The 9689-nt window shown below is 40.0% G+C and overlaps 1 protein-coding gene across 4 annotated transcripts in view; it reads left to right on the forward strand.

The window, feature by feature from the left end:
* Positions 1-7057, forward strand: part of LOC109918871 (flap endonuclease GEN homolog 1) — a 96776-nt gene extending 89719 nt beyond the window's left edge. For all 4 annotated transcript variants that reach the window (XM_020518826.2, XM_048596714.1, XM_048596713.1 and 1 more), the window contains 2 exons: positions 2836-2982; positions 5311-7057. In XM_020518826.2, the coding sequence (XP_020374415.2) occupies positions 2836-2982; positions 5311-6815 (1652 nt within the window). In that variant the 3' untranslated portion in view covers positions 6816-7057. The remainder of the gene's footprint in view (positions 1-2835; positions 2983-5310) is intronic.
* Positions 7058-9689: the final 2632 nt, after the last annotated feature.

Consider the following 9689-nt stretch of genomic DNA (forward strand, 5'->3'; position numbering starts at 1 on the left):
AATTCAAGATAGAGATTGATAGATTTCTAATTACTAATGACATAAAGAGATATCATGGTAGACAATCAACCATGACCCAGAATGGCAAAGCAGGCTTGAGGGGATGAATGGCTTACTCCTCCCCCTATTTCCTGTGTTTTGTATTGTTGATACCCTTCATGGTGTGTGACTTTACTGCTGTGCTAAATGCGATAGATTTTAAGCTGGTTGGACCGAAGGGTCTGTTTCTGTGCTGCATGACTATGACTCAGAACTGGGCATCCATGAGGTTCTGTAAGCCGTCAATATTAGCAGAATTATACTGAACCACAGTCTTTAACCTCATGGCCTGGCAGAGCTCCACTCCACCATTACTCTCAAGCCAAGAGATCAATCCTGGCTATTGAAGTGTGTAAGTGGGCATGTCGTGAGTAGCATTGGGCATAGCTCAAAATGTAGTGTCAACCTGGTGAAGCTATAACCAGGACCAGCATGCCAAATGGCAGAAACAACATGCAATTGACATAGCTAGGTAATCCCACAACCAACAGATCACACCTAAGATTTACAGTTCTGTCAAATCTAGCAGATAATTAAACAATTAATAGAAAGAGGATGGTTACGTATATCCTCATCCTCAATCATGGTGGAGTCCAGCACATCAGTATGAAAGATAAGGTTGAAACATTTGCAACAATATTCAGTTAGAACTGCCAAGTGGATGATCCATCTGAGGCCCTCAGCATCACAGATGCCAGTCTTCTGCCAATTCAGTTCACTGTATGTGATATTAAGAAACAGCAGAAGGGAATAGATACTGCAAAGACTATGAGCCCTGTCAGAGCCTGACAATATTCTGGTAACTGAAGTAACATTTTCTGAGAGGTGATTCCACTCAGTTCCGTCAGAAGTGCAGAACTGTATGACTGGTTTGAGATGCAGGGTTTTTTATTTTTATTCATTTACAAGATGAGGGCATCGCTGGCTAGGCCAGTAATTATTGCCCACCCCTAATCGCCCAAAGAGCAGTTAAATGTCAACCACATCAGTGTGGGTCTGGAATCATGTAGGCCAGACCAGGTAAGGATGGCAGTTTCCTTCCCTAAAGGACATCAGTGAAACAGCTGGGTTTTCCAACAATTGACAATGGATACATGGTCATCATTAGACTCTTAATTCCAGATCTTTATTGAATTCAAATCCATCATAGGCCATGACAAAATTCGAACCCAGGTCACCAGAATATTACCTGGGCCTCTGGATTAATGGTTCAGCAACATTACCACTAGGCCATCACATCCCCATGTGTTAACGCCAGCTGTATGGGTTCAATTCCTGCAGCAGCTGACATTACTATGAAGGTCCTTCCTCAACCTCTGCCTTTGTCTGAGTCATGGTGACCCTCACGTTAAAGCACCACCAACTGTTTCTCTGTCTCTGATGAGAGAGAAATCCTATGGTTCTGGAGGACTATGGCAACTCTACTTGTTTGGGGAATGAAATCCATACCCCTGCTCACATATTCTGAAATATAAATGTCTTGACAAGCACTTTGACAGCTGCAGTCAAACCAGAACAACATAAAGTCAGTGCTGGGTGGGGATGTGGAGGAGTAAGGTATCAGGGGTAGAATGCCATATGAGAAGGGGGCAGGGTGCCAGCGTGCCACATAAGTAGGGTGTCAGCTGGTAAAGGGATAGGATGACAGAAGAGTAGGTCAGTAGGGTGCCAGGTGGTAGGAGGTTAGGGTGCAAGGTGGCAAGATAAGTGATGCAAACTTCAAGGAAGGTTAGGGTGCTGGGAGAAACTGGGTGGGTCAGATCCGGCAGGGTGGGAGGGAGGGTTGGGTCGGTTCAAGATATGTGGTTTGGGAATGTATGAGATAAGTGTGGGTTCTGTTAAATACTTACTAAGGAGTTAGATTCTGTATTTAATAGTCTAACTATTCTTGAGTTTACTTCATTATTGATGCCCTCCAAAATCTCTGATTTAAATGCGACTTTCAGTGGTTTCAAGGCGGAGAGGAATTGCCCAGAAAACGATTCAGTTTCTCAGGCATTTCCTTTTAAGTTTGATACAACTGGAATTCAGCAGGGTTGTCATGTACAACTCCCATCAATGTCAGCATAACTACTGTCTTGAATAACAGAAAATCTGGGCCTATACTTTTGCTTGAGAAGCAAATTAGAAATGTCCAAATCTCATCAGTTAAAAGTATATTTGGTGGGAAATTCTCAAAATCCATCGGCTACAAATACCATTGTAAGTGTGATTCCCTCAAGATGCCATTGCAGCCCCTTCCGGCATAAACAGTATCTGAACTGAAGTGCAAGTGATCAGACTGAATCAAAGCAGCCAGTCAATTGTGAATAGTTTGAAGTCCATTAATGGCATTCTTCCTCTAACCTCAAACATACTGGGCAGCTCAACTTCAGGACATTTTATAAATTACATATTACACTTTCTTTACCAATCATTTGCTAATTTTTCTTAGCAGTTCACATCTCATAGTTTTGCTTCACGTGTGTACATTCTTCTCATAGAATTTTACCAACTTTATGGTCAAGAAATTTTCATCTTCATTGCTTTGGTAATAATGTGACAGCAAATCCTTTCCTTGATTTTACTGAAGCCAATAGAACAAAATATCAGCCCTTTTATAAAGGACTGATGATATGGATGCTCAGATTGTACAGGCAATAAATGTGAACATCTATCTTATAATAAACATCATCACGTTTTCTGCTATAGTCAGTTATCGCATCTGAGTGAATGTTTCACAGCTAGTTTATATTTGAAATATAAACTGAGCAACAAGTAGTGTAGATTTTAATAAATTATTTTCTTCGTTTCTAGAGCATTATGTTACCTCAAGTGATCAATTTGAAGATTCTCAGAAAACTGTGACAACCATAGAAGATCAAGTTTCCTTTCAGGCAGCATACCCAGATATGACTGTTTTATTTTACAGGCAGAACACTGAAAAGAAGAAAATGCAAAAAAGTAAGTTGCAAAATTGAAAAGAGGCCTTTCTTTGGCTTGTTGCCTAAGGAACTTTTGAGTTTCAAATGAAAAATGGCATTCCGATCAACACGTGACATTTGATAGATTGAACATAACCAAGTTTATTGAGCTTTAGGAAAAAAGTGAAAGGCCTTCAAGAATGCTAGAACTGTTACAATATGATTTTTTTTGTGTTAAATCTATTAATGTGTTATTTTAAAAATTGAGTCGCTTCATTTGTACTCATACTAACCGGTTAGATGGGGCTAGTGTTGAAATGCTATAAAGCTATATAACTGTGTACATTGTATAGCAGGGCTGTTTAGCCTCGTATGTAATTGGTTATGGCTCATACTGTTCAGGTGAAACGAATTGGGACATTCTCTTGAAGATTATATAAAGGTGAATAAATTCAAAAGCAGTTTTGATCTCGGGCCTGGCCCCAGACCCAAGGCTTGGCATGGTTTATGGCTATATTTTGGTCAACAGGTTTGTAAATCAGGCTGGGTATAGTGAAATAAAAGATTGCACAGTATTAAAATAATACGTGGAGAATCTGGGAATGCTGTCCTTAGTACATTAATGACTTAATGATTTATTAGGAATATTCATGAAGAATTTTGACAGAATAAATAACTGAGAAACTTTCTAGTGACACAAGGGCCAGTAATATAAGAGCACAGTTTGATGTCGTAAAAATAAAATGATGGAAATACTCAAAAGCTCTGTCAATATCTGTCAAAAGGAGAAATAGAGTTAACATCTCAGATCAAGACTTACGAGTTTAAGAGAAACAAAGTAGAAAAACAAATTTAAATGTAGGTTTCCATTAACATTAAGCCAGAAAGGATTTATAGTTACTGGTGTTTTACCACTAGATGTCCCTGATGTACTCATTTACAAAGAGTTTGGTGACTCCTTATACTGTGCTGTGTATCACCTGCCACCACATTGGGACAAAAGTCTGCACTATTGATGTCATAACTGTGCATCTGAAATCAATATTCTCTGCACACTTCACCCACAACTGAAAGTCTTTGCTCACTGCACCTAAAGGCATATGCATGGTGCCACAGAAGACTTGCAGCACTTCTTCTATTTGGTCCTGACCTGCCCACTCCAGTTCATGTTCTGACCAAGACCCTGCTCAGTGCTGTCTAACCCCTGCTCCAGTTCTGCTGAGTGCTGTAATCCCCTCCCCCAGTCACCGTCCTGCTTAATGCTCTAATCCACTGTCCAGTCACCATCCTGCTCGATCCTCTAATTCCTGCTCGTATCCTGCTCAGTGTTTTAATTCCCTCTCCAGTCACTGTCCTGCTTAATACGCTAATCCACTGTCCAGTCACCTTCCGCTCAATCCTCTAATTCCCTATCCAATCACCATCCTGCTCGATGCTCTAATCTCCTCTCCAGTCACCATCCTGCTTGATCCTCTTTGCACCATAAAGAGACTTGGAGGCTCGTATGCATGAAGCATAGAAAGCTAGCACACAGGTGCAGCAAAAAATCTGGAAGGCTAATGGAACGTTGGCCCTTATTTCAAGGGGTTACAAAAATTGGCAAGTCTTGATGCAACTATACAAGGTGATGGTGAGACCACATACAAAGTCTTGAGAGTAGTTTTGCTCCCCTTATTTAAAGAAGCATATCATTTCATCGTAGGCTGTTCAGAGAAGGTTCACTAGGCTAATCCTTGGTATGGAGGAATTGTTTTATGAGCAAAAGTTAAACAGGTTGGGACTCTGTATATTTGAATTTAGAAGAATGAGAGGTGATCTCAATGAAAGACATGGTAAATGCTGAGAGGATGTTTCCCCTCATGGGAGAGTCTAGGACCAGAGGGCATAGTCTCAGAATTGAGGAGCACCAATTTAAGACTGAGCTGAGGAAGAATTTCTTCTGTCAGCGGGTTGAGTCTTTGGAACTTGTTGCCACAGAGAGCTACGGAGGGGTGTCAGAGTTCTTGTGCCTAAAGGCTGAGATAGATGGATTCTTAATCAGAAAGGAAATAGAGTTACAGGGAAAAGGCAGGAATATCAGATGATAAATGTCAGATCAGCCGTAATTCTATTGAATGGCGCATCAGGCTCTCCTGTACTTATTCCTTATGGTCTTACATCCTTCCAGGCAATTGTGCTACTCTTTTTCACCATCCCTCAATACATTTGCTGTTTGAATTAAGTGCTCAATATTCAATGTCGGGAGTAAAATAATGAATTGAGAACAGCTAAATATATTTTCATATGATGTTTGCAAAAATCTTATTTAAAATAGCAGCTGAGTAAGACTTTTAACTTAGTTATTGGTTAACTTGTGTTCTTTTTTCAGGTAAAAGCAAGAGAAAAGAAAGGGTAGCTCCTTTGCCTGATGAAATCACACATCTACTGGCTGAAATGAATTTACAATCTTCCCATGGTTCTGGAATTGCAACAGGAAGTGAACCTGTTCAAAAAAGTGCAAGTCAAGAGATGAATCGCTCCAATACCCATCAACATAGTCCTTCCCTTAGCTTTTGTACTGAAGGATCTCAAGAATGCCAAGAATTCTGTGAAAAATCTAATGAAATTACACAACCTGACGTTAAACACACTGCAGAAATAATAAAATCTGACAGTGAGTCTTTATCTCTTAAAGAATTAGAAAATGAGCATGGTACCAGTGCCTTATCCCCTTCTGCATCTATGATAGTTGCAGAGTTGGATTTGAGTGGCATTGATTGGACTCAGTCATTCAGTACACCACGATCGGACCGTACTCCGATAACTCCAGCAGAAACTTCTGAGCAAGTTCATCCAGTAATTAATGAGAAGTCCTGTGTTCCTGCAGACTATAGCAGTAAACTAAAAGAAGACAAAACATGGAAAGAAAATGCTGCAGTGCTGAAGCAGGATCTACTTCGAAAGAATGTGGCAGAATTATGTAAGAAAGATGCATCTATGCTGCCTGATCTTTATCATCTATCTTTAAAGGATCGAATTCTATTGAAAAACTCTCATCAGTTTTTATCTCTGCATCGATCGGATCCTAATTCTAGTGGAACCCTGCCATATTCTTTTAATTATAAAAATGATGCACCATTTCAAGGAAAACTTACAAATGAATCAACGTTTTCCAATAAAGAGAGATTCAGTGGTTGTGACTTATCAGAAACTCAATGCATTCAGCAAGAGAAAAAAGAAATTTACATTTCTGACCCAACTACAATTCAACATGTCAGGCTATTAACTGCAGTAGAAAATCAAAATTTAACATGTTCAAGAGAGCAGGTTTTTGGAACGAGTGATCCAGCTATGTATTCACACCGAGCTTCAAAGACAGATAGTAGCTCATTGAGACTGAAGAAAAGTAAAACTGTGAAACCACACAGAATGAAACATAAGAATGGAACTATCTCAACATTTCAGAAGAAAAGTGTTTGTCGCAAAATGTCGTCGTCCAGTGAAGATAGTGATATTGAGAATACGAGAATAATACAAAAATGTGGCTTCAAATTCAAAGCTATAAATAATATTGTGATGACACCCTCCATTTCAAATCAGAGTCAAGCATGGGCTCAGCAGACCAAATCCAGAGCTGCCATTAATAGAATAGATGACACCAAGGTAGCTACTGGCCATACTCAACTCAAAGTGGTCAGCAGTTTTGATGTTGAGAAAACTGAGCAAACTCAACTAACACATAAGCAAAGAGAAACTTTTAGCAAAAGCAGTGCTGTTCTGCCAAGACTTGAACTGAGTGCTGTACAGAATCCTAAGCAGCTCAGTGATAATGAAGATTCTATTATAGTAATAAGTGACAGCTCCCTTCCACTTTCAGAAGGGTTAGATCTTTGACTGCACAGTATTTGAATAGTTACTCAATTGCATGCTCCCAAAATCAGGTTCTCCAGAATTTTGTTGTTGTTTTTAAGTTAGGTTTTAGGTATTTTAGATGTCTCATCAGAAAAAAGCCTTCACCATATACATTCTCCCCTCAACGTTTTTCAATAAAATTGGTAACTAAATGCTGTAAACTGCCCATTGTTTAATATTAACTCAGCTGTAAATTGAAAAAAAGAATGATTGTAAGTTTAAAATCATTTATGTTCCTTGTCTTATTCTACTATGACATTGTTGACCCATATGTTGATAATTCATTCATTTAAGCTGAAAATATGTTTAAATGTATTTTAAAATAGTGGTTTCCTTTAGTTATTTCAATCAAATTTTCTGCATTCAAGGATATTTCTATTCTGTTCCATCCTTTGTTTTTATCATTCTGATGATGCACCTTCCCTCATGCAGCTACAATGAAGTGTGGGTAAGCATCTTGGTATGACTTATCAGCTGATGGTGTTTTTCTGTCCTCCTCAACACGTCACTCTGAGAAAGTGCCTGCCCTCTGCATTGTGTCAGTGATCCCATACAAAGCATCACATTATCTTTTTCCATCTCTGAAGCATTTTTCTATGTTAAAACATAAGTTATAGGAGCGGAATTAGGCATTTACCCCATTGAGTCCATTCCGACATTTGGTCATAGCTAAGGTTTCTCAACCCCATTCTCTTGCCGTCTTCAGTAACCTTTGATCCCCTTACTAATCAAAGCCTATCTATCTCTGCCTTAAAGACAGTCAGTGGTTTGACCTCTACAGCTTTCCGTGGCAATGGTTTTCACAGATTCTGGCTGAAGAAATTCCTCCTCATCTCAGTTCTGAAAGGGTTGACCCTTCTCTCTGAGGCTGTGCCTCAGGTCCTAGCATCTTGAGTGGAAACATTTTCTCCACGTCCACTCTGTCCAGACCTCTCGGTATCCTTTAAGTTTCAGTGAGCCCCCCCTACCAAATCCATCTAAACTCCAAGCACAGGATTGGTGCTGGATCCACTTTTGTTTGTCATTTATATAAACGATTTGGGTGAGCACTTAGGAGGCATGGTTAATAACTTTGTGGATAACACCAAAATTTGTGGTATAGTCAACAGTGAAGAAGGTTACCTGAGATGACAAAGAGCTCTTGATCAATTGGGCCAATGGGCTGAGGAGTGGCAGATGGAGTTTAACTTGGATAAATGCAAGGTATTGCATTTTGATGAAACAAATAAGAGCAGGACTTACACAATTAATGGTAGACCCCTGCGTAGAGTTGTCAAGCAGAAAGACCTAGGGGTTCAGGTAATTGCATCACAAGTAGACATGGTGGTTAAGAAGGCATTTAGCACACTTGCCGTTATTGCTCAGACCATTGAATATTGAAAGGGGAATGTCATGTTAAGGTTGTACAGGACATTGGTGAGGCCACTTTTGGAGTAATGTGTACAGTTCTGGTCACCCTGCTATTGGAATAATGTTATTAAATTAGAGAGGGTTCAGAAAAGATTTACCAGGATGTTGCCAGGACTGGAGTGTTTTGAGTTATAAGGATAGGCTTGGACTTTTTTCACTGACGCATAGGGAGTTGAGGATTGATCTTGTAATGGTTTATAAAATCATGAAGGGTATAGATAAGACGAATAGCAAAGGTCTTTTCCCTAGGGTGGGGGAGTTCAAAACTAAGGGGCACATTTGTAAGGTGATTTCAAGGGCAACTTTTTCACACAAAGGGTGGCTAGTTTTTTTTTATTCACGAGGACGTCGCTGGCTAGGCAGCATTTATTATCCATCCCTAATTGCCCAGAGGGCAGTTCAGAGTCAACCACTTTGCCGTGGACTTGGAGTCACATGTAGGCCAGACCAGGTCAGGACGGCAGTTTCCTTCCCTGAAGGACACTAGTGAACCAGGTGGGTTTTTCCCAACTATCGACAATGGAGTCATGATCACTAGATTCTTAATTCCAGATACTTTATTGAATTTAAATTCCACTAGAATTTGAACCCAGGTCCCCAGAACGTTATCTGGGTCTCTGGATTAACAGCTCAGCAATAATACCACTGGGCTATTGCCTCTCCTGTGGAATGAACTGTCAGAGGAAGTGGTAGATGCAGGTAAAGTTACAACTTTTAAAAGCCATTTGGATTGGAACATGAGTTGGAAAGGTTTAGAGGGATATGGGCCAAACTCAGGCAAGTGGGACCAGTTTATTTTGGGAAACTTGGTCGGCATGGACAAGTTTGACTGAAGGGTCTGTTTACGTGCTATATGACTCTACAGACCCAGAGTCCTCAACCACTCCTCGTATGACCAGCCATTCATGCCCAGGATCATTCTTGTGAACCTCCTCTGGACACCGAACAAGGCCAGCACATCCTTCCTTAGATAAGGGGCCTAAAACTCCTCACGATATTCCAAATGCAGTCTGACCAGAGCCCTTATACAACCTTAGCAGTGCATCCCTGCTCTTGTATTGTAGCCCTATCAAAGTGAATGCATTTGCCTTCCTAACTGCCTGTTAATTTAATACACTAACAATAGGTATGGTGTCTCTTTCAAGTTTTAACGTTGTTCATCAATCTATGCGTCACCTCTATATAGCTGTCACAGCTAGGTAGTATAGAGATGGGTAGGGGCATAACAGGCCTGAAGGAGCTTATCAAGCTAGGACAGATGGAACTACAGAGCTGGGTAGCACCATTCGTTTAGTTATAGACCATTAATATTGACATCATCTGGTGTGTAGTTGATGAGATTTAATAATTAACACCTAACAGGACCCACCACCACCAGATCTAAAATATTAAAATGTACTTGAGATTATGAAAATATCTTAACACTAATCTTAAAACACTAATATG

This window comes from Rhincodon typus, chromosome 5, assembly GCF_021869965.1.
Source record: "Rhincodon typus isolate 14 chromosome 5, sRhiTyp1.1, whole genome shotgun sequence".
Classification (NCBI taxonomy): domain Eukaryota; kingdom Metazoa; phylum Chordata; class Chondrichthyes; order Orectolobiformes; family Rhincodontidae; genus Rhincodon; species Rhincodon typus.